The sequence below is a fragment of the Macrobrachium nipponense genome, chromosome 1 (assembly GCF_015104395.2).
Source record: "Macrobrachium nipponense isolate FS-2020 chromosome 1, ASM1510439v2, whole genome shotgun sequence".
NCBI classification, from domain to species: domain Eukaryota; kingdom Metazoa; phylum Arthropoda; class Malacostraca; order Decapoda; family Palaemonidae; genus Macrobrachium; species Macrobrachium nipponense.
The window spans coordinates 14,153,476-14,179,618 of NC_087200.1; the positions used below are offsets into that span (position 1 = coordinate 14,153,476).

The 26,143-nt window shown below is 36.8% G+C and overlaps 1 protein-coding gene across 50 annotated transcripts in view; it reads right to left on the reverse strand.

The window, feature by feature from the left end:
- The window catches only part of LOC135219137 (cytoplasmic dynein 1 intermediate chain-like), a 181,950-nt gene that overhangs the window by 135,463 nt on the left and 20,344 nt on the right, over positions 1-26,143 (reverse strand). For 25 of the 50 annotated variants that reach the window (XM_064255618.1, XM_064255616.1, XM_064255603.1 and 22 more), the window contains exons 1-2: positions 6,881-6,974; positions 4,341-4,635 (exon numbers count right to left, since the gene is read on the reverse strand). The exons of 10 other annotated variants lie outside the window; for them this stretch is intronic. In XM_064255618.1, coding sequence (XP_064111688.1) covers positions 4,341-4,499 — 159 coding nt within the window. In that variant the 5' untranslated portion in view covers positions 4,500-4,635; positions 6,881-6,974. Of the gene's footprint in view, positions 1-4,340; positions 4,636-6,865; positions 6,975-26,143 lie in introns of those variants that run through there. 15 more of the 50 variants (XM_064255630.1, XM_064255623.1, XM_064255636.1 and 12 more) reach the window with 4 other exon arrangements.

A 26,143-nucleotide genomic window follows, 5' to 3' on the forward strand; every position in this document is an offset into this window, starting at 1 on the left:
GGCATGAGGGTCGACATAAACAAATGATCTAAAATTGCCACACTACTTCTCTCCCACTCCCAAGCACACGTGCTGAAAGGTGGCTTTTTGGGGTTTCGCTGATTCGTGGGTTTGCATTTCTATCAAATAGGCAACACACAACAAAAACAAAGAAAGATCCCACTATAAGGCAGAAAGCACAGTGACAGTTGGGCAGAGAGAGAGCAGTTGCATACATCTTCTCCATAAGATACCCAAAAACAGGTAGTTAATTAACTGCCTAAGCACCTTCTTTGAATGTTCAGCGGCCATTTCCAGGCTTCACCTTAAGTAATTCCTATTGTACAACACCAAGGGTTTGTATATTATGTAGGAACAATTATGATTTGTACTACAGATATATTTAATTTGTATTAAAACATTTTAGATATTTGGCTGTGTTTACATTAATATTAACATTTGTAAATTAGTAAATCATTTATTTAAAATGTATTTAGTCATGAAAATACATTACTTTACTAGTGAATATTGCTCTATGGAAAAATGTGCAAATTGGGAAAATCCCCTGGAGACAAGTGAATAATGTATTCTAAATAAATCCGCAACGAAATAAAATGAAGAAATGTGAAACGCAAAAACAAGGGAGGGGGAGCCACTGTACACTGTAATATAGTTAGCTAAGACCAGTACCTGTCTGTTTTAATAAAGACCAGTACCTGTCTGTTTTCAAAAATTAAAGACAGTACCTGTCTGTTTAATAAAGCCAGACCTGTCTGTTTTAATAAAGACCAGTACCTGTCTGTTTTAATAAAGACCAGTACCTGTCTGTTTTAATAAAGACCAGTACCTGTCTGTTTTAATAAAGACCAGTACCTGTCTGTTTTAATAAAGACCAGTACCTGTCTGTTTTAATAATCTGATGTTCCTAGTTATGTGAAACCACACAGTTTTGCCAAAATAATAGTAGCAGCTAATCTTTCCAAGTAGAAATCAGTAGTTATGAAAAGGGAGTTATTTTTTAAGCTATCCTACCCAAACAGCCAATGCACAAGACATGACAACAGCCATGAAATTTGTCAGAAATTCAAACGAGAATATAAAAGAAAAAAATCAATGAAAATTTCAATTTAATAATGAGAGCTCTTAAATTCCCCACTATATAATACTTTGCCGCTGAAATTCCACATTCAAAATCCACTGCATAGTACAAAACAATACTATGCCTCACGCACACAAAATACTGCTGCAATGATATGACTTATCATATGCACAAAATATTGCAAAATTCCTGAATAGAAAGGTTCTCAAACTATAAAACAGGCATTTTATACACGAAATTCTTCCAGAAATTACTTAGCATTCCTTGGTTCAAACTTTAGGGTAAAAAAATAATTTAAGCAATGCATAGTATCTGATACGTACTTGGATTTACCGTATATTTCCGCGTATAAGAGGATCTTTAGATAAGCAAGGCCAAAAATCATAGCTAATTTTCATGAATTTATCTCATATATGTAGTGTAGACGACTTCTAAATTACAAATTGAAATATTTTTTGGAGAAAAGTGATTATTTGCAAAAATTAAACAGTACAAATATATTAATAATAATGATGACATAAATAAAGGTTGTTTTGCTTGTTGTATCCAATAACAGTATTACTATTATCATATCGTTACTGTATCACAGAATATAAACATCGTCATGTACTTCATTTGCATTTGATATTGTTTACATTCTCAAAATCTCGGCTGATTTGAGTATTATCGATATCTTCATCGCCATTATTTGTTAGGAGAAATATAATTGGGAGATACCTTTTACCATAACGAAGTTTGGTTGAAAACGTGCACATTTTATTTTTACTCATTGAGAAATGGCAAGGTTTAACCATTTTAACGGAGCTCTTAATAAACGCTCGACAGTTACGGTAAATGACGTCAGCAATCAGCGTCTCGCTATTCGGTTGTTTAAGCCAATACATGTTTGCAATAATCGCATCATTCAGAATTTTAAAAAGCGGAATTTTGTAGTGGAGGATGGAGGAGTATCATTAGTATTACAATCGATGAGAGAGAGAGAAATTGTATCGCCCAGTTTGTTAAACTGATAGATATCCACTTGTTAAAGTCGAATAATACTTGTATTGAGAATAATGACAATTTAAATAAAACATGTTTTACCGCAATCATATTAAATGTATTATTGTATTACATCATAAAAACAAAACGATGATGCGCCATTTGCATACTAAGTTTGTTTACAGTCTCAACTGATCGCCTTTTACCGATATCACTGTCTTTAGTTGCTCAATGAACTTAATTCAGAGATACATACATACATTTATTTCATAAATTATCAAATTAGCAAAGCCGAGTCTATTATATGTTTTTCACACAGAAGGTCGCGGCAAAGGAAATCCATTTGTTTACGTTTCGTCGCCATTCTCAAACAACCGCTAATAATACTACAATAATGAACGATAATAATTGTACACAATCATCGTTCATATGCATGAATTGTCCGACACAGTTACAATTTTGAATTACAAACAGCTTTGCGAGCTGCCTCACGATGTTCGCTCCGTTTATCATAAAAGCAGGGAGGGAACGTGAAAATATAGTGTCATGAAATAATTTTGAAAACGCCATGGACGGTACCGAAGATGATTTGTACATCGACGACGAAGCCGAAGTCTACTCGCCAGAAATCCTTAAGATCGTGGTACATGTGATCAATCTCGTGATATGTATGAGAAACCTTTAGTGACAAATAAATATTACGGTATCCTACATGTTATTACTACTGTAATCACACTACTAATGAAATTTCTTAACTGATAACGAAAGATAAAACTTGCTCTCAGCGCAACCGCAACTCGATGTTTACATTTTTCTCAGCTGGGATCGCATAGATAAAAGTTTCTTTCATTGATTTCGAACTATTCCTCAAATAGGCGATTTGTTATGAAGATATGCCAATAATGTAAATGGTGAAATGGTTTTATTACCTCTATTATCATTTTATTTCATAAAGTGAATCTTTATGTATGTTGGTGGTTAGGCTATAGCACCCAGGCCGAGGGTAGCCTATAGATACGCATCTTAGAATTCAAGGTTTGATCTTTAGTATTGCAGTATAAGACGACCCCAATTTTTAGGGGGGAATTTGGAGATTTAAACGTCGTCTTATACGTGGAAATATACGGTATTTTTGATTTCATACAAAAGAGAGAGAGAGAGAGAGAGAGAGAGAGAGAGAGAGAGAGAGAGAGAGAGGGAAGAGAAGAGAAGAGAGAGAGCAGAGATTTGAGAGAGAGAGAGAGAGAATGTGTGGTTAGCAATGCGAAGTGATAAGAGATTTTTCCTGAGAAAACGAAGGGGAAAACATTACAAGTGATTTTGCAACAATTCTTATCAAGGCCAAGTAAAATGTCAATAGCCTTGGTATTCTTGTTAGTACACACTACTACGTAAAATGCGTACAACACTAACAAACTTATCAAGCACTGAATGTAATACGAGTTGGGAATTAATTGTGCTAAAGGCCGTACAGTCCATTCATGAAAGTCAAAAAATTGTAATTTTTTTTTCTTTTATATGCTGTACCTTCCTTACGGTAAGCACTGAACACATGGTAATATTATAGGAAACATCTACGCCCCTTTCACCAACCATTACCTAATCACATTACAATTACAGTACTGAAAGATAAACTAGTAAATACGGTACTACATATTTATCTTTCCCACAACAACTGATGATAATTTACTTTGTTCCCACCACTATCTACATAAACTGAACATTTTCTAAAGCCAATAAAATCGAGACTAAAAATCACTCAACAAAACTACCTTGGTGACAAAGCTAAAAGTACTTCGACAGGTAGTGGTAATTGCCAATTACTCACTATGGAAATAGCTGAATGCAAACCTTTAAAAGAAAAATAAACCAGCACTTGTCTATACAGCGCATTTATGAATTTTAACGTCGTAAAGCATCAAATTTACATGAAATGAACTAAAAGCATAAAACTTCAATAGTATCCTTAAAAAAAAAAAGTAAGATGGTCTTCTTACACGTTCCCAAAATAGGCCACTAACCAACTGACCATATTGAAATTAAAAGTCAAGAGGTCCCCTGTGGGCTTGTTCCTTAGAATAGGGTTCATCTTCTGAACAACAACAATAATAACAGTAACAGTAACAATAATAATAATAATAATAATCATAATAATAATTAATAATAGCCTAACCCCTGCCAGAAGTCTGAAGTTTGTTTTTACAGGTTTCACTGGAAAATTATGACTTACTATAAACAAGCCTAGAAAAAGGAAAAAAAAAAAAACAGGAAAAGCAAGCACCTCTTTGGCCAACTGCTCCCTGCGTCTTTTTTCTCGTTCTGCACGTAGTTGCTTGAGCTTGGCCAACTTGCGTTCCTTCTCTTCTTTCCAGACATTTTTGCGATCGGGCGAATTAAGCCGAAGGCTGTCCATGACACTCAGCCCAACGCCACGTGACATCGCGATAATAATATTTGTGCAAAGTAACTTCCAACAAAAGAATACCGATAACAACACAATTTCCAAAGAGATACTACAGTACTTCACAGCCACTAACTGTCGATGGAAGACTACAGTACTTTATTTCACATTTTGACTGTAAGAGGGATATGAAGATAGAATAAGACTTGTACAATAAAAAAAAAAAAACATGCAGAAATAATGTATTTTGCCGACTTGTACTTCCACGCATTAGAAGCAAAATTGACCTTGTAAATGCTTTTAACACAATTACATCAATTTAGTAATATTGTATTAAATAACCAAATACTGTAGTAAACTCGAGACAAATAAAATAAGCTTTTAACACCAATCTTTATCAGCATTACCATCACAGATGGTACCAAACTTCGCATTCTATTCACTACACTCAATGAACTTGAAAGTCATGCTGTTTTTGACTATCACAGTGCTGGACACTACTACAATAATTATAACTCTCAGCTTCTCAGCTGTCAAGTGAGATATGAATTCATTATTATTCATGACTAGACCAATACACAGTACATGGTACCTGCAATAAGTCTACACTGTATTTTCTAAAGCCGTAAAACAACAGCATAAGTACTGCTTTCATGGTAATACTTTTCTTGCAAATGTCTAGAAAATTTGACACAACGCAATCAGTGTATAACAGTGATAACACGCAAGTACCCTACAAAGAGAAATGAATGGTCACAGCATTTACAAATATCAACCCATTATCGATAAATGCACTTAAGTACATAGTGAGTTACCATACTTTGTGTAGTAAGTTTTAATACTATTGATAATGTTTCAACAAATATTCCACTGGCTGCAAATGACAAATAAAAGAACTAAATGACTTCAAAAGTACATAATCTATGCACAGGTTGAAGAGAAAATTTGTCACGTTGCCAGATGATAGTGGTGTGAAATTGCAACTCAATTCTGAAACCACAATAACCTCTCATTTATTGTCGAACCACAAAACTTCATTCGGGCAGCGAATATCGCTGGATATCATTCTCCACTCGCTGGTAAAATTCAAGTTCCCAACTGTAGTAAGCATGGCTCAACATTCGGCCTTTTAACCGGTATGGTTGGACTCAATGTCTTTCAGAAAAAGGTCATCATCACCATATTGATACCTTCACTGCTGACCGGTGATGAGGCTTCAAGATATAAATGACATTGGATAAATCTTACACACACACACACAAATATATTATATATATATATATATTATATATATATATATATATATATATATATATTCAACAGAGAGAGAGAGAGAGAGAGAGAGAGAGAGAGAGAGAGAGAGAGAGAGAGAGAGAGACGTGTAGTTAAAAGGAAGAAACCCTCACAGCAGTTGCACTAGGAAACAATTATCAGGAAGGAATAGAAACTAAGATGATTATAATAAGATATTTTAAGGAAGTACAGTAAAAGGAATGAGAGAGGATACGTATAAGAGACCGCGAGCCCTACACCCGCCAACGGGAGATGTGGGGTTATTGAATGTGAATGAAAAATGAACAACGGGTCAGTGTTTTATCGAGAGAGGTTGGCAATATGAAAAGAATGGAGAACTGCAAGATGATGTTTAAGAGTGGAGGAGGAGGCAACGTTCATTTTTATTATATATTTTATTTGTTTACATGTATGTATATGTATATATATATATAATTATAACACATACAAGAGGAAGTAGCGGGCAGGTGCTTTGAATAATAAGATATCACCAAGCAAATGACCAACAAAAGAAGTGGAACAAAAGGATAAAACTCGTGGATGGAGAGAGAGAGAGAGAGAGAGAGAGAGAGAGAGGAGAGGAGGAGAGAGAGAGAGAGAGAGAGGACCCTGAAACGTTTACACCAGAAAAAAAAAATGCCGAAAAAGATATCCGAGATTAAAGATGCAATATCACGTCGGCAGCAGCGGCGGCCGCGGTGGTGGGCTGGCTGTCCGCCGTTGCAACAATGCACTTTTCCGAGGATCACTGAATCATGTTTCCCGTTGCAAGTCGCTCCCTACTATCCAGGGAAGGAGGGTAAACTTCTGGATGGTCCAGTTGATAATCTTCGCCATTTCGTGTCACATATCACATAGGCTTACAATGATTATTCTCGCATTATATGTATATAACATTTTTAGAACATTATAACCGAGAAAAATTGGTCTATTTTTAAGTCTATTTTACTGTCACTTTTAATTTTTCACCGACACAAGCACTAAACCCGTAGGATTATCAGTTGAGGACATCCCCCGTCAATATGGCTATACTATATACCCTTCCCCTCTTTCATCAGTGTCTAGGTAGGGGGGGGGGGGTGGGGGGGGGGGAGGGCTGGAATTCGACGCACAACGAGTACACTCACGCACGTCGTCTAATCAGCCCTATTTCCAACCGACTGACTGACAGTCAGCATGGCAGACCGCCCCACTCCTCTATGATCTTGGGACACGAGTTGCTAATGCTCCTTTATCTACGCTTCTTTTACGCAAGACTCATGCCCCAATGTAATGCCCCCGTAATACCCTGGATCAAGTGCCTCAATCCACCTTTCAATGAAAGGAAAACGTTCAGCAACGCTGGATGAAATATTGGGGAAAGATTTAGCTACGCAGATGTAAGTAAAGAACATTCTGGCATCTCGTTGCATGACAGCGGCTGCGCAGTTGCCCGATGTAGCAACATAGAGGAATTCTTTCCCTCCACTTGAGAGAAGCCATGCACCACAGGTGTAAATCAACGTTAGCATGAAAATTTTCACAAACGTCCACTTTTCCAAGGGAAAATGAACATTTTCCTCTCTCCCGTTCCTCTGGCATCTCAGCAAGAAAGGCTGGTATTCAAAATTTGCCACGGAAAAGAAATTAGGAGCGGATAGTGAGAAATGTCAAGCTCACAATGTTATTAAATATATATACTAAAAAAAAATGCCAAGTTAACTTGCACATCGCTGGCACACTGGAGAGGAAATTTTCATGCAACTTGAAAATCAACGCAAGGTGAATGCGCGAGACAACGGGGAACCCTCCGGGCTACCTCCATTAAGCCCCCAAAGCGTCATCATTCTCCCCCAAGACCACCCAACCCCCTCCCCCGCGGCCTTAGTCCGCCGTCCAATCAATACTTCACCTCGTTATAACAGTCATGAAGCAAGCACAACGGTTATGCCTGCATGACTTTTTCTTGACGTGGAGGAGAGAACATCCCGATATTACACTCCGAATAAGCCAGATACGCTTTGGCAAAAAAGTGATAAAAGCCAGAACAGCCTCAGGGCCATAAACAAGGTCTCTCTCTCTCTCTCTCTCTCTCTCTCTCTCTCTCTCTCTCTCTCTCATGCAACAGACGAAAGGCTTGCACAAGTGTTAAGGGGTCGTTGTCGGAGACCTAAGGCATAAGTCTAATCCTACAAATAAAAAAGAAAAAAAAACGAAAAAAATGTCCATGAGGAAAGCGCACAACAAAGGTTAAAATAAACTAAAACTTCACCGACTGAGAGTGGACTACCACTCAATCCCCCCCCCCCCCCCAACAAAAACAATAGCCATAATGGTACCGGTTCCCGACCGGAAATGAATTACGGGGGAGGGAAAAGCAGTGAAATGAAGGTAAAGTAGTGAACCTTTTCGGTAGGCGCAGCAACATACGGAATACAACTTATATATAGTTGGATTTCTTATTTATCTGGCGTACTGCAAATAAACCGGTTCGTGTCCTTCATATGCGACCTATTTCGAGGTCACCGCTCCTTCATAAATTTATCAAAATACTTTCCTAAAATTTTATTGTCATGTATTTTACTTCCCTGCACCCATCTATTTTTTCCTCAGGTACCGTCTTTTAACGAAAACATGATTCTTCTAGGCTAATGCATCCGAAAACTTATTGTCTCTTCTAGACTAATGCATACGAAAACACGTTTTTTTTTTCTCTAGACTAATGCATCCGAAAACATATTGTCTCTGCTAGACTAATGCATCCGAAAACTTATTCTCTCTTCTAGACTAATGCATCCGAAAACTTATTCTCTCTTCTAGACTAATGCATACGAAAACTTTTTTTTTTTTCTAGACTAATGCATCCGACAACTTATTGTCTCTTCTAGACTAATGCATCCGAAACAATGTCTCTTATAGATTAATGCATGCGTTTATAATACTGAAATGGAAAAATTAAAAATGAAAGATGTACTCCTAATTTAATACAAAATACTGCTGCTACTACTACTGCTATTACTACTACATCAACGATAAAATACATTTCACCACACACACAACAGGGCCCGTGTAGCCGCATTATGTTAAAAAAAAAAAAAACCTGTTGTGAAGGTCCCTTTAGCTATTCTTCGATTAATTCTCTGGCTCACGGGAGCTTGAACTAAACCCCCTTCCCCATCATATCCAGAGAGAGAGAGAGAGAGAGAGAGAGATGCAAATCTCGATACTGGGCTGGGGTCATGTGCAAATATCATAACAAGAGCCGCCTCGACACATTTGTCCCTTCCCTGCAATCACTTATTAACAGTCAGGGAGGAGGGTGCGAGTTTAGGTTCTCTCTCTCTCTCTCTCTCTCTCTCTCTCTCTCTCTCTCTCTCTCTCTCAGATTACATTTTTTAGCCTCGGGCGTGGCTATATTAATAAAGAATTTCCACCAGTGCCCCTTACAAACTAAACAACTTGCTACAAAAATAGGAAATCTATTCTTTGGTTCGTATTTCCATATTCCAAACAGAAGCCTTTATGGAAAAAAAAGTACACTCATCAATAATCCCACATTGCTTCTCGGAAGGTTTTAAAATCGTAAACAGGATCGTTTACAATTTGAAGGCCTTAGTACCCTTTAATAAACCATACTTGGCCTTTCCCAAGGAAAAATGTCAGGAAAAATATGGGTAAAAAATCAAGAAATAAGTTAGCTTTCTACACTTAGGCTACGAATATTTTATGAACTGTCCACCAAGATCTTTAGACCTAGCTGTCAACGCTATTATGATCTGCTATCAGGTTTTAGTTCAAAAATTTTTTTTAAAAAGGCTGTAGCTATTCCACTACATAAACTGCAATTAGCCATTTCACTGTTCGACGTTCAATTTCATTATGCACATTCATAATAATAATAATAATAATCATAATAATAATAATAATAATAATAATAATAATAATAATAATAAGTCTTATTGAAAGATATTGCTGCATCAGCTGCATTCAACTTGTAAATAGTCTTCTCTATTTTTCTAATAGCTTTCTCTCTGCTATTACAACTGGCGAGTATGCGCCGATATTACTCATGAGGAGCAGTCAATTTCAGGGATAATTGTCACAAATTTATTTATTTGTTACAGTAAATGAACAAATAGGTCAAAATATAAGTTAATATATTGGCCAACGTTTCTCTCGGTATCATCCGAGTATGATCACGGCAGTGGATCGGAGCAGTCTGCTCCGATCCACTGCCGTGATCATACTCGGATGATACCGAGAGAAACGTTGGCCAATATATTAACTTATATTTTGACCTATTTGTTCATTTACTGTAACAAATAAATAAATTTGTGACAATTATCCCTGAAATTGACTGCTCCTCATGAGTAATATCGGCGCAATACTCGCCAGTTGTAATAGCAGAGAAAGCTATTATTAGAAAATAGAGAAGACTATTTACAAGTTGAATGCAGCTGATGCAGCAATATCTTTCAATAAGACTTGTTTGAAAGAGGGTCTCCTTCCAATAAATAATAATAATAATAATAATAATAATAATAATAATAATAATAATAATAATAATAATAATAATAATCAAGAATTGATTGAGTGTTCCATGGTTAGAAGACTGGCGCACGTAAGTCTAGGTTATTGACGCCGTACCAAGAAGAAATAGGGAACATTAATTGTCACTGAAACATTGTCACTGAAATATCACATTAAAACAATCACAATTTGAATCTGCCCCCTTTAAAACACACACACAGCTATATGGGGAAAGCAACGAAGAGTTATAATGAAACCTTTGGGAAGATGGATTAATTACTTAAATTGAAAACGATTTTTTTTATTCCTGGCCTTTTTATTGCCTTTCTATGGTCTATAAATCTGATAAAAAAAAAAAAAAAAAACAAAAAAAAAAAAAAAAAAGTTCGGCTCCGCCTTTTCAAACAGAAAAATCAAAAGTAAGAGAGGTGATGCAGGCATTATAATCTGCAAACGCTTTCCATAAACTCGATGACTTTTCTGAATCTTTTGCGGTTTACATTCTCTTTTTTTCTGGGGATTTACATACATATCTCTTATTACACTGTACACCCCTCAGTGTAGAATAGAACAGAATATAGAATTTAGGCCCAAGGCCAAGCGCTGGGGCCTATGAGGTCAATCGCCGATGAAACGAAAATTGACAGAAGGTTTGAAAGGTGTAACAAGGAGGAAAACCTCAAAGCAGTTGCACTATACATCAATTGTCAGGCAAGGGTGAAAAATATGATAGAAGAGAATATCAAAGGAGGTCCAGTAAAAGGAATGTAAGAAGTTGCAGCTGGGGTGAGCTGCAAAGTATCAAAGCTTAATCCCTAGTCGGGATCGCTGTTCCTTGAGTAAAGCACTACACGTGTGAGTGGCATGCATCTCATATCAATTTCCCCCAAATCACTGGTTTAGTTTGAGTTTAATCTCACACGTTTCTAAGCGTTTTAAAAAGTGAAAAAAGAAAGTGTCCAAAATGACTATAGCTAAGAGCTGAATCATACTCAAGGAGTATCATTTTTACATTCAAACCTACTACTTTATTCCCCTCTAAGAGCACTGTATTGAAGTTGTAATAACCAACAAGTCTCTCTCTCTCTCTCTCTCTCTCTCTCTCTCTCTCTCTCTCTCCTCTTTTCACAGTAATTTCTCTCCTTCTTTTTCTTTCCACAGTAATGTCACTCCTTCTTCATCATCATCTTCTCCTTCACAATAACGAAGTTGAATGTACAAAAAAAAATGTAAATCTGAAGCTCATATCACTTCTACAAATGGAGCACCTGTAAAAAAAACTTTTTTTTTTTTTCATCTGTCCATCCGCCTCTGGTATTTTTGTATGGTAACACTGCGTCCCGAGCTTTAGATAGTTGCATTCAGCTTATATTCAACGATTATAACAATATCCTATTTCGAATATTAACGGTGTAATTCGCATACAGTAAATTATTAAAACACTTTTCAGTTGCAAATGAACACCCAGATATCCTTTTATTTACCTAAAACTTACAAATAGCGTAACTATCTAAAGCCCGGTACGCAGTGTTACCATCAAAAACACCACAGGCGGATGGACAGATGAAAAAAAAAAAGTATAGTTTTATTCAAGGTCTATATACTTCCCTATTTAGACTTTGGCTTTATTTATTGCCAGAGGTAATTACAATGTTCATTAGATACCTTCAATAATCAAATTTTAGGATAATATATTTGAGTTATTAGAATATGTAAAACATAATGTGCATGTTATACAGTACAGAAAATAATTTCTAATCAAATATAGCGGATTTAGTTTAATCTTCGTTGGTGAAACAATGCTCTCTCTATTCGACCGTAAAGCTGGAGGTCGGATCACGCCTTGTTCATAAACTAATTATGCACTTCCAGCTCTGTCTAAACAAAAAACTATACAAAATTCTTTCGTTCGCCACCGCAAGGTTTCATATTTGTATTTCTGGGAAACTGTAAGGTAACGTACACACTATTTACAACATGAAGGTTGTATTAGGACAGTTTGAAGGCGTTCATAGACTTAATATTTTAACCCACCGTGGTTTGATATAGTAGTACTACACTTTATGTTTTACGAAAATGCAAGCAAAGTTCCTGACCTTTCCAGGTCCTTTGGGACTGGTATACATATACACATACACATATATACTCAATCCATTCGTGTTTATACAAATTCCCCTCAGAGAGAACGCTACAGTGCACAATTGCCTATGTATTATCAAGTCACATAGGTTCTACGAACAGGAACTAAGAGAGAGTGGATGACTGTTACGTACATGACAAGTCACGAAGAAGCTTCTAAAGGAGGAACAGAAGCATGAATTTAACCGGTAATCGTTGAAGCATCCAGGAGTCAACCACCGTAACAAGCCACCGCTACGTCACAGCCCCACCCCACCCCACCCCGAACCAACATCAGCCCAACGCCTCCCACTACCAAGATCCCAAGAACGGTAGACCATCAACACCAGTTAGATCCAGTGCTCCGATAATCTCTCTCTCTCTCTCTCTCTCTCTCTCTCTCTCTCTCTCTCTCGTACATGAGACTAGCCATTCAAGTTGATATATCCAATACGTGCATGAAATTTTACGTTCCACGTCAGGATACAGATCCAATTCTGCGAGCGATCACGGCCGCCAGCGCGCGCGCGCCACTGCTCAGGAGATTTGTACGAGTTGTGATTGGTTCGCAGCAATCATGCAAGGAAGGAAGGAAGGAAGGAAGGAAATCATCCCCTAGGTTGTAGCTTGAAATAACTGATTTCGATGGAAGCAGTCAGGGAGAGAGAACAGTGTCTATGTCATGTGTGAATACATGTGCGTGCGGTCAATACCGAATGTGAGAATACCAGGGTAGACAGGTATAATGGCGGAGGGGGGAGGAGGGGGAGGGGTTTCATGACAAATAAACAAAGCACATCCCTCTCTCTCTCTTTTAAGTAAATTGCAACAGAGATGGTCTGTGTTGATCATCTCTAAATGTAAACAATATTTTCCCCTTTAGTTCTTGCTAATGTACCTTCATTACGCTGTCGAAATAAACGCACAAATAACAAATATTTTAGAACATTTATTATATTTTTTTTTAGCGACGTCAATATAGATACAACTCCTCTACGGTGGAAAGTTCAAAGTTCGCCCTAACACGACGCGAACATATTGCATTTTTCCGGATTTAATTCACAGATCAAAATATTTTTGACTTGGTACAGGACAGATATTGAGGCTGTTGGAGATTTATCGCCGCGCCCCGTTTCACAATTAGTCATAGATCACTTGATATTTTGAAAGTCCAATACAAAGTTTGACTTCTCAAAAGAAAACTACAAATAACTCGAGCGACCATGAGAAATATTTCTGTTATTCGTGCCAAATTTCTTATACACCACTCTCCACCTCGCTCCTTTTCCGCTATATTCAGCTTTTTTTACGATATAATCTGTCTCTTTGGCATACAACTTATGTCTCCAGTTTGAGGTATATGATTATCAGGACTGCAAAAAAAAAAAGGTGGGTTTTTACAAAAATGTTGCTAAAGGCTGGGTATAGGACTATTATCACAATTTTTAAATTAGCTACATTACTGAGTAGTTACCACAGCCTTCTACTGCCGCATACATAAATTCTAAAGTATTTGTTTTATTGCATGACTAGTCCAATATTCATAGTGATGGTAGGTGGTACTACACTTGTAATGTGCAATTTTCTTGAAATAACGTATAATATACATGGGATCATCTCTAGAGCTAGAAAAGACTTGCACGATAGCATTATATCAAAACATACATTGAATGACCTGTTTATGACAGTTTGCAAGCCAGCAAACCTGGTCGTGACAGATTCCCGCTGAGATCGTTCAGACACGAAACTCCGCCCACTTTTGCATCCAAGACTATAATATTTCAAACACAATGTTTTTGCGAACGATACAGATAATCGTTCAGTGTATGGGGTCCCTATTGGTTGACACAAATTTAATCTCAAATGCTTGCCTACGTCATATTTGGCAGTTTCATTCACTGCTCTTTTATTTGAATAATCCTTTACCCCTCTAATTGTAATTATAGTTAGTGAAAAAATACCATGGCTATGGTAACTTAGTTCACAAGCAATGTTATTATTTATGGTCATCCTTTTTAAATTGGAATAAGCTTACGTGAAGCTTGTAAGGGTTGCGCTGCTTACCATACCAGTTAGGAAGTGGAACTTTGACGCACAAAAATGCCGGTGATTTATAGACTCCCATCGACTATTAATGACTTATGACGTCACTCGAAGCATAAATGTTAAAAAAAAAAAAAAAAAACGCTCGTAGACAGCATCAGAGGGAACGTCAAACTTACAGCATTCATTATCATGATTAACTCTTCAATTGTGATCGCAGCAACTATAAATAGTACGACGTGATAAGACGTTGGTTAGTACCACTATTGGTCTACCGTTCACTAGCATTTGTTTATACATTTCAAAGATCATCTTATCAGATCTTTTTATTGATGTCCTTGAGTATTTTACATCTTTATTTCATAGTGCAATGATGTTGCGCAGTTCACTTACTATGCTTTCGTTATGCGCAAGGACTTGCAGTGAAGGCGATATCCATACTATTTTTCGAACTTTTATTATTATTAGAAATATATTTCCAATACGAAACAAACCCATTAAAGATAAAACTACGCCCAATCTCATCCCTTGTAGGAGCAATGCAAATCTATTCATGTTGAATCTTTTGTAATTGCCAGAGGATGGATTTTTTTTTATCAAAGTTTTTAATCTTTACATATTCGATATAATGGAAGTGTTTACATCTACGTTCGTATAGACTTGTATTTAATGAGACATGATACCAAGACATCATAACTATGCTATGGTTGCATATCTGAGCACTCATAACTCAGGACGTTTCCCTCTTGAACCACTCCCCAACGCCCCCTATTTAAAAAAAAAAAAAAAAAAAAAAAAAAAAAAAAAAAAAAGGAAGTTTGTATGATAAAATAATAAGAATAATAAAACTTAGCATAAGGCTGATTAAATGCAGTTTAATCTTAACTTAGTTAGTCTTCAGATCTGATCATTTTCAGAACTTTATTGTATCTTATGTAGCTGTAGAAGTCACTGCTAATGTCTCATGGAAGTTGTATTGCAATGTCCAGAGACCGTTCTTTGTAGCAGCATTCAACTTATTCCTCTCTTTCGTCCACTTGAGTTTTCATTAGTGAAAATACTGGCTCTACATTCGCATTGTGGGATGCTATGGCAAAAAAAAACTGTGCAATTCTTAGCAATTGTGAATGGCATTCAATATTCTTCGATTTCTCAAAAGTATTTGGTCCAGTTTTCATGTGCAGACAATTTATTGAAATCTTCATCATTGCTGTAACTCTCTACAAACACCTTCAAATTACTAACTTTTTATCCCCTTGTCTATAAAATAATTAACAGGTTCCACAGCATCCCAATTTGTTTGTTTGTATGGTGCTTTTACGTTGCATGGAACCAGTATGGTTATTCAGCAATGGGACCAACGGCTTTACGTGACTTCTGAACCACGTCGAGAGTGAACTTCTATCTCCAGAAATACACATCTCTCACTCCTCAATGGAATGGCCGAGAATTGAACCCGCGACCACCCAGGTGGGACGCTAATACCATACGTACCAACCACACCGCTGAGGCGCTTCAGCATCCCAATTTGGTATTTCAGTTAAAATCATCCACTTGAAGCAAGATAACCCTTCCATTGGTTTCATCCACATACCTATATACTTTAAACATCTTTTCCATACACTTCTGTACTATGTTTCTGAGTAACCAACTAGTCCTTTAACTTTTAAGGCTACGAAATTTTGAGCCCTTCTTTCTACGAGAACTTTGTTGACACTTCTACAACAGAATTTGCTCCCCCTTTGAATTGTTTGTTTGTATGGTGTTTTTATGTTGTATGGAACCAGTGGTTATTCAGCAATGGGACCAATGGCTTTACGTGACTTCCGAACCACGTCGAGAGTGAACTTCTATCACCAGAAACACACACATCTCTAACCCCTCAGTGGAATGCCCGAGAATGGAACTCGCGGCCACCAAGGTGGCAGGCTAAGACCATACTGACCACGCCACTGAGGGCGCTCTTTCAACTGTGTGAATGTGTGTATGAAACAAGACCAGGAAATATTAGTGACAGCCAGTGAGTCTCAGTGGGTAATGAGATTTCTGTGCCAAACTTCAACAAAGTCATAATACTCCTTTAACTGTATAGTACGAACTGTGTAGATGTGAAAATACTGATAAATGTTATTGATTATATTTTCAATATCAAAATCCATTCTTTCTGCTCCAAGACGGATGCAAGAGTTAAAGAGCCCAAATCCGCTCATGACGTCACCGGTCAAAGTCCAGCCATGACGTCACAGATCAGAGTCAAGCCATGACATCACCGGTCAGAGTCCGACCATGACGTCACCATCTCATCTTCGAACACAAGGTTGGTTTTTTTTAACCGTTAGTTATTCACTCTTCCTTATATATAGTACTTATTATCCATTCTTCCCCACCACTTTTATTTATTTCCCCATAAGTAAATATCCACTAGACACCAGTACATACTCGACTCCCCCACCTCTCTCTCTTTTCCACTTTGCCCTTTCTCTCCATCCAAGCACTTATTTTTTTTCTTACTTTCCCATCACTATACATCATACATTTACGAAGGCTCCTCGCTCTCTTTCCCAACCTCGTCAACCTCGTTTCATGTACTACGAATTATATATATATTCCTATAATGTAAGTTTCGTAAAGCAATTATGATGTTGGTAATACAATTAATTCCCCTCAGAAACTGTGTATAATGTTGTGAAATGTATATTTTTATGTTCAGATTCCCACATGTACAGATATGTTTAAATAATGTGTACTTCATATTGAGACATACGTAGAGCGAACAGCGAGAGAGAAAGTTAGCTCTGACCGCAAGGACAGCTCAGTCTTTCAGCACTCCAAACCGCTGAGCTAAGTTGTTTTTTATCATTTGGTCAATCCTGTTTAGAACGCAGCTGAGAAGGAGGAACCTATAGAGAGATGATGCAATATGTTTTCGCCTCGACCTTGTTTGCTCACCCAAGGGGGTGCATTTGCCTTGGTACGCCCTTTTTCACACCCATAGGACGAGGCATTTGATTCCGAGACTCGTGCTGTGAAGAGGCTGTTATACCTCTGTCTCTCCCTCTCTCTCGCTCTCTCACAAGAACGATTCATTACCGTAATGTAACTCACGTTTATATATAAATCGGTCACTCAATATTACTATCTGTGTAATTTCTTAATAATATATGTGTTGTGTTTGGAATCTGAGCATAGTGTTATTATTATTATTTTTGTGAAGGCGCCCACGAAAGTGTTGAAGATGTTGAAGATTGTAACAGGCCTTTCTTTTTGAGTGAGAAGTTGCAACTGTGTATAAAGGTAATTTACAAATATTTTGAAGTGCAATTTGAGGTTTTTATTTTGCAGTGTTAGGATAAACATTTTTTATGCATTTTTCTTTGGTTTTGCTCTTTTGACATGTCTATTTCATATGCTTAATGTTTGTGCTGTCAATACTTTTACTGCTTTTCATATTATATATTATGTTTTTGCATTCTCTTCATTTTGTTTAATTAGTTTGAATGAATTTTGATTGCATAATTGTTTTTAACCTAATACTTGTGAATTAATTTGCATTTAATTAAGTTTCTTTTCAAATTTAATTATTGCTTTATAATTTGAATTAATTAATTTTCTTGATAAACTTTGATTTAATTTTGTTTAATAATTAATTCAAGACTTAAGTAAACTTTTGTTTTCAAGTAATAAAAAATTTCCCTGAGATTGTGAATTTCACTTATAAATTTTGAATATAGAAAGAAATTTTCTTATTTAAAAATTTTGTGAGTTTCATTTACTACCAGTATAATATATTTTATTTTGTTTAGGTAGAAATATACTGATACGTAATTGTGCTGTTTTCCTCAAATGAATCAGAACCAGGGAAGTACTTAGATTAAAATTGTTGAAGGAGTGATGCCCTTTAATTAAGATTACCTCATCTAATTTAATGAACTTTGGACTGATTGTTTACTTGACTGTTAAGTTCTATAACGGATCACTGTTACCTTTAGAGTATTCAGTCGTTTAGTATATCACTGTTACCTTTAGAGTATTCAGTCGTTTAGTATATGTGATGAGGGGTCAGGTGTCTGGCTGAAGTGAGGTAATCAATAACCAAGTACTTGATTAAACTGTCCCCCTAGTATAAAAGGTGTTCCAGACCCAGGAATAAAAAGAGTCTCTTGCTCTAACAAGTACAAATGGTAAGTGTAGTAACCAGATGCTTGGCACTTTGAGTTAACAAGTATTAATGGTATCCAGACCCAGATCTTTGGCTACTTCCCCCAAGTATTCATGGTGCCCAGACCCAGATACTCTTGGCAACTTCATCACAATATATATATATATATATATATATATATATATATATATATATATATATATATATATATTAATTTATTAATTTAAATCATGGTTTATTTGTTGTTGTCATCATGCATCGTCATTGTTGTTAATTTTATTTTTATTTTATCTTTTTTTTAATTTTTTTTTTAATGTTTTATAAAGCTGAAATTTCCGGAAATTTGTCGAAATGTTCAAATTCCCCTAGACAAGAATTTTGACACCTAAATGCAGGACATAAACTATTCCCAAACGGCGCGCAGATTCTCCAGAAGTGATAGCTGCTTTGCGAGGTACAGTAGAGCCTCGGTTCTCGACGATAATTTGTTCCAGAAGGAGCGTCGAAATTCAATTATTTCGAGAACTGAATCAAGTTTTTCCATAAGAAATAACGGAAAATGGATTAATCCGTTCTTGACCATCAGTTATTACCCTAACCTTGCCTTTTTATACAATACATTACATGTAAATTACAACTAAATAAGTTAAAAGTTAAATAAATATCATGTTAAATGTATATTTATAATTTTAAATGTATAACATACAGTATAAAAGAAAACTGGCCGGCGTCCAACCATTGTTGACCAAGCGCCATAGGCTAAGGCTACCTAGGTGATTAGTAAGTAGAACGTAGTGTAGTGGGTAGCCATAAAATGTGTTGCTAACATAATAAAAACATTGAAAAGCAAGTCTAATTATTACAGTAAATTAATAAACTATTAAAATAAACCCAATTTATATTTATCAAAAACTTAAACAACGAAAATTTGCCTACAGTAAGTCCGCATTTAAGGATGTAAACAAACCATGGCGTAGAAACGTTTGCATTCGATATTAATTTATGGGAAATCTTATACGAAGTCGATTGCAATACTGTACACAAAATCGCTTGAAAATTATCTTTCAGTAAATGTTATGATATTAACGATTTTGTTTCATAAATGTCCTTATAAAAAAGGTGCGTCTTTTACGGCAAATTGTCCAATATCAGGGCTGGTTTCAAGCTTATTGGACTTTGACAATTATTATGGTACTGCATGGTACATATATACGTACGTACGTATAAGTAAAAGAATCTTCTTAATTTCTATAATTACTATACCATTACGTACCAGCATTAATATCAAGCTAACATCTTTTTTACGAGGACGCTTATAGTAAACCAAGCATACAGATTGTGTTCGTTACCGCGCACGCGTTACATATGTAAACATTGACGTCTTTTTACACTAGACATAAAAGAATCATCTTAATTTCTATAATTATTCTATACCATAGCGGCTTCTCTGATTTAAGCTAAGGCTAACCTCCTCTTTACCAGCAAGCTTAGGAAAGCTTAAGATTGCGTTCGCTACCGAACGGCACACGTTACGTATGTAACAGTGGTTTCACTACCAAATCTCACAGGTAAACAATGACGTATTTTTACAGTAGACATAAAAGAATCTTCTTAATTTCTATAATTAATGTATACCGTAGCAGCTTCTGAGTTAAGCTAAGGCTAACCTCTTCTTTACCGGCAAGCTTAAAAAGCTTAGATTGCGTTGCTACCGAACCGAACATGTTACGTATGTAACTGGTTTCTCTACCAAATCTTACACGTAAACATTGACGTATTACAGTACGACATAAAAGATTCGTCTTAATTTCTTAATTACTACGCACTTAATATGGCATAGCGGTTTCTCTGATTTAAGCTATGGCTAACCTCTTCTTTACCGGCAAGCTTAACAAAACTTAAAGATTGCATTCGCTACCGAACCGCACATGTAACCTACGTACGTAACATTGCCTTCACTCCAAACCTAACACTTCAATACGTATTGCATTTGCTACTGAAACGCGCGCTTCAAGTGTGAGCATGATTTTAGAATAGGTCTACGCTTGAAAAAAAATCAAGCAAGGGTGCTTGATTAAATCTTTTTTTCGCTCATCACTTTCATGCAGAGGAGAGGATAGACGAAACTTAAGGTTTATTTTGGAGTTGGAAATGATGGAAACATTTTGAAGAAGGAAAATGCGAGATGCCATGTAAACACTTTCCATTATTTCAGAGATTAACAATAGCAAATGGTTAGAACATAGATAGCCAGTAGTAATGTTGGGACCCATGATGAATCAAAAGGTAACTGCGTATAGAGTTGATACCACCGAAAAAGCAAACGAAATGCGCGCAAGGTGTACGAGACACGACACATGTTGAATGTTTGTAAACAATAGCTGCGTACTTTAAATAATGCTGAGTGGCGTCACCAGCGTTATCAACCGTTTTGCTAAATTATGCTAGTCGGTCCAAGCAAGAATTTATGCCAAATATGGTGCAATTTTGTGCCAGAATTATGCTATTAATCTATCATTATCTCATTTCTCTAATACATTTGAGCTAAAACAACGATGTAATGGAAATTTAGAACATTTATATATTAGGTGAAATGATACAAAGTTACGAACAGACAATATTATAACTAATAATTTGATGGTCTTTACATGTTAGCAAACTCGAAATAAAACACCATTTTTCTTTAATAGATCACATACGCAATCACTAGTATACTATTTCATATGCAATCACTAGTATACTATTTGACAAATGTGTGATCACACATACAAATGTGAAGAAAAATACACACCTTTAACTTATTACTGCATCATCATCATGCCACTGAGAACCATTTTTCTTTAACAGGTCACACACACAATTAATAAATACTTGAAAATGTGTGAAAATTACTTCAAATATAACATTTTGATATTTACTGAAAAATTAAAACTAAAAAAAAAGGTAAACAAACAAGCCATTCTCTACTCAAGAAGAATAACATACGTACTTATTACTTGATCATTATCATGCCACTGAAGCACCATTTTTCTTTAACAGATCACACACACAATGAATAAATACTTGAAAATTATGTGAAAATCACTTCAGACATTATTAAAATTTTGATATCTAGTGAAAAAAATAAAACTTAAAAAAGGAAAAAAAGTAATTCTTTACTCGTGAAGAAAAAACATTATTCACACTTTACTGATCGTTTGTCATGCCACTGTGGGTATTTATTTATATCCACAAAATTTAACATTCCTTAGTTGGGCTCAAACTTAGCAATCAGCTCATTTGTTAGTGCTGCTTTTGAGGCAATTTCACAAGGAAGATACATAAATTAACTATGGCTGTGTATGAAATTAAGGAATTTTCTGCATTTTATTTAAAATTTTAGTGAAAATACATTCTAAAATTGTACTAGAACCCTAAGTGTGAAAGAAATTATGCTAAACTCCAATTCTTTCTAAAATTGTACTAGAAACCTAAGTGTGAAAGAAATTATGCTAAACTCCAATTCTTGGGTCAATTTATGCTAAAAAAACATGAAATTATGGCTAAACATTTTGGTAGCACTGGATGACGCCAACTAGCGGCGGTTGGCGGAAACAGTTTTGTTTACAAACATCATATGGTCTGGGGTCGGAAACTGGTTTTTTGGTTGAAAACAGATACAAAGTTTATTGGAAAAGTTTAGTGGCGAAATCCGATTGTGTCGAGTTCTAATACGGTCGTGAACCGGGTCTCTACTGTATAATCATCGAGTTCTGGGGAGAAGCTCATCTTGTTAGGAGGGCCACCAAAGTCATCAGGAAGTGGACCCGCCGGTGGAAGGAGGCGTCGGGCTCTGAGAAAACAAAGCTTTGAAGTGAGAAGCCACCTGTAACCTTGTCAAAAGAAAAGAATCCCATATCAGTACAAGCCATGAAATCTGGTGCTTAAATAGCCACCCCATAACCTTGAGATGTGGGTTCAACCAAGTCAGGACATCCCAGCCCGTAATCCCAGCATACTAAAGATGGCCCAAACATAACCTTGGGTTTGGGACTCTTGCATGACTAAAATAATTCAGAAATGGCAGCCCAACACGTCCTATCAGGAGACACACATCCATCACCAAGCTGAGGGCGACAGTACCATTCTGAGTGATTGTGGCCATAATGGTCCAGGAACGCTTACAATCAATTGCCTCTAACATGGGGCAATTGTTGAACAAAATAGAATGTAGAATCTAGACCAAAGGCCAAGCGCTGCGACCTATGAGGCCATTCAGCTCTGAAATGGTGAAGGCTCTGGACATAGGAGCGCTAAAACACGTTACTGACAATGTCTAATTTGAATTTACACCAGGCTTCACAGCACGCTACATACGTAAGACTCTTCACCAACTCCTAAATTCCCGCTAAATTCTTGTTAGCCCCGCCTACTGGACTGCTAGTGGTGTGGTGTGTCTTGATGAGCAGTCCAGTAGGTGGGGCTAACAAGAATTTGGGAGGAGTTGGTGATGAGTCTTACGTATGCAGCGTGCGGTGAAGCCTAGTGTAAACTCCCCTGTGCTGTCTCTCATGGTACTGGCATAGAATGGCATCTGGACCCAGTACTGTTGGAAGGAAGCCTAGAGGTCTAGCCTAGCTGGTGCCATCAGCATCTCCTGTAGTCAGGCAAGGTTTTACTACCACTGCACTAATAATGTCGACAATGTCGTTTGAATTCCTGACGCCCACGTAATGCGTCCTAACATAACGCTAGCATAGTCCAAATTAGTGGTTTTCCACTGTAAAGCATGGGCAGATACCTTACTCTATAAAAGACAGCATCAGCAACGTGACGTTTTTAGCACTCGTGTATCCAGAAGATTTGAAGGGTATAACAGGAGGAAAACCTGGCAGTTGCCCTACGAAACAACTGTTAGGAGAAGGTGGAAAGTCAGATGGAAGAAAGAGAATATGAATGGAGGTACTGTAAAAGGAATGAAAGTGGTTGCAGCTAAGGGCCGATAGGACGCTGCAAAGAACCTTAAGTAATGCCCACAGTACATTGCATGAGTTGCACTGGCGGCACTACATATCTAAGGGGGCCAAATGGTGAGGACTAGCTATGGGGCCATCTTGAACTTGGAGTCCTATCAAACGACTGGGCTATGATCCATCAGGAGTGTGATGTTTGGGGAGCAACATAACCATCTGATAATAGAAACTAAAGCCTACATTATGTGAGAGAGCCTCATCAATGACCCCAACTGTAATTGAATCTTGTAGAAGTAATACCTAATCATCAGCATAATGTAAACTATGTTTTTGTGGATTTTATTTGGATACCAATTAATACATACAAGTGTCCTCAAAGATCACGCATAACTTAAACATGATAACTATAAACCACTTTAAAAGTTTAAATAAACTGACATAGCAGATCATAAATGAATGGTGATGCTAAACAAATTTCAATATAGTGTCTAATAAGCCTCAGTCTTGTACTGTAGTTCTGGTTTAACGTTGGTTGATAGGAGCGCACTCAATATCATGTTGAAGATCTATAAATAAATCTAATAAAATGTCACTGTATGCTTTCTTTTACTGAATTTTATTCTTCTATTTGTTTATTTATTTATTCTTGTGATTTGGATTAAGATTGGTCACGACAATGAACAGTATCAACATAATTGCTTAAACATAAATATATGATAGAATTTCAGTCATGATGTTCAGAAATACTTGGTAAAATGTTTTGTGTACCATATTGCTATTCTGAACTTTCCAATGTTTATAAGATGTATGGGATGTAGGAAATTGCAAATACTGACGTTTCAACAATTTCCACTCTCCTATCTGCATGTTTTGTTAGCAATGTCAAAAATAAATAAGTAAATAATCTTGTTTCCCCTCACCAGGCTCATACACACAACATGCATGCTATTTATTGAACACCCTATTAGTTACTTAGTTCATCTGCTTCAGGGATGCATTCATATTCAGGCAATTCACGTTTACTGCAAATAGATATGGCACGGATTATTGCGCTCAATAGTACCTAAGGGGTTGGTGAGTAGTCTCACTAAATAGTCTAATACCTACTAACTATTTTTCATGTCAAAGGTCAACTTAAGGGACAAAACATTCCTCAACCTCCTATTTATACTTAACTTTTATGAAACTTAGTAGACAGTACTAAGGGAACTGGCAATTACTTTCTTCAAAATATTAAACTCTGATGTTCATTTAAATACCAACATTTAATATTTGCTTTGATTCCATACTGTCGAGGTTGATAATATTTTTCCCAGTGTTTAACGTCTTCAAAACCCACAAGGTCACCTGTAATGTTTATGATTTTGAAATTGAATAACACTCATATATTTCTCAAAATCTGAGAATTAATGTGTCATTTGTTGTAAAGATAATTGTCTACCAACCAAACCACTAACTTTTTCCTTACATAATAGGAAAATAAAATTACGAACTTTAAAAACTTGTGTTTTTTATGCTTCAAAGATATAACAAATGTGGTCATCTTTTGCTGTGCAGCAAACAGATCAAACATTGATGTTCCAAAACTTGAAAAGCCTTTTTGCTATCCAAAGTTGTAGGGACTACCGCAATCCTTAAAAATGGACCCTGGTGCCTAAGTGGTCTGCCACCACATTCCATCTTCCCATAATGTACCTTGTTGGCAGCTCAACAGTACTGGTGAATCACCCTCTTGTGCATCTCCCTTGTCAAGTGACTCCAGGAAAGGAAACCGTTCCTCTCTACATTTTGACATATGAAACTAACTACAGTGGTGTTGTCACTCATTAAAATACCTAAGCAACCTATTCGACTCCTGGAATGCTACCTGTACAGTATTTCCAATATATCTGACATGCAGATGACATTCATCCTTTGCACAGTGCACACACAACTGATGCAAAATGACAATTTGTCGAAAATTGCATTTTTCCTAACTATACAAACCTGAGGTCCTTTAACAATAGGAAGGTAACTAGCGGCAGCTGGGACGGTCGTAAGCTTCGAACAAGGGGAGAACGGTAGTTAACTGCTTGTCCGATCGTGCGCGCGCCCGCGCGCCCGAGAGGTGAAGAATCACTTTTGCTTTAGGCCCATGCAAAAAGTTGCAGAGTGAGGGGTGGCATGAGGTGGGACTATATGTAAAGGACCTCAGGTTTGTATAGTTAGGAAAAATGCAATTTTCGACAAATTGTCATTTGTTCCGATACGTAATACAAACCCTCGGTCCTTTAACAATAGGAAGACTCACTTCTTGGTGGGAGGAATCTGAGTCTTTTTGGTGAACAGACTGGTGTTCGTCCAAAAACCTGGAGTGCCTCCCTAGGTCGTAAGAGCAAGGGAGGGATCCAAACCTCTGTCCGATTGATCGGGGTGTGCACCGCAGGATCAATGGTCAGACCTCTGGGCCAAGTACTAAGAGAGAGGCAACCGTATCTCTTCGTACCAGCAAGCAAGAACTTGTTCCTGTTTGCAAGAGACAATCATAAAATGATGGGTTTGTCTCAATTTGGCATCCACTTCCTCCCCCTTGTTGGAGGAAGTGGTGGATATTTACTCCTATCCCTACT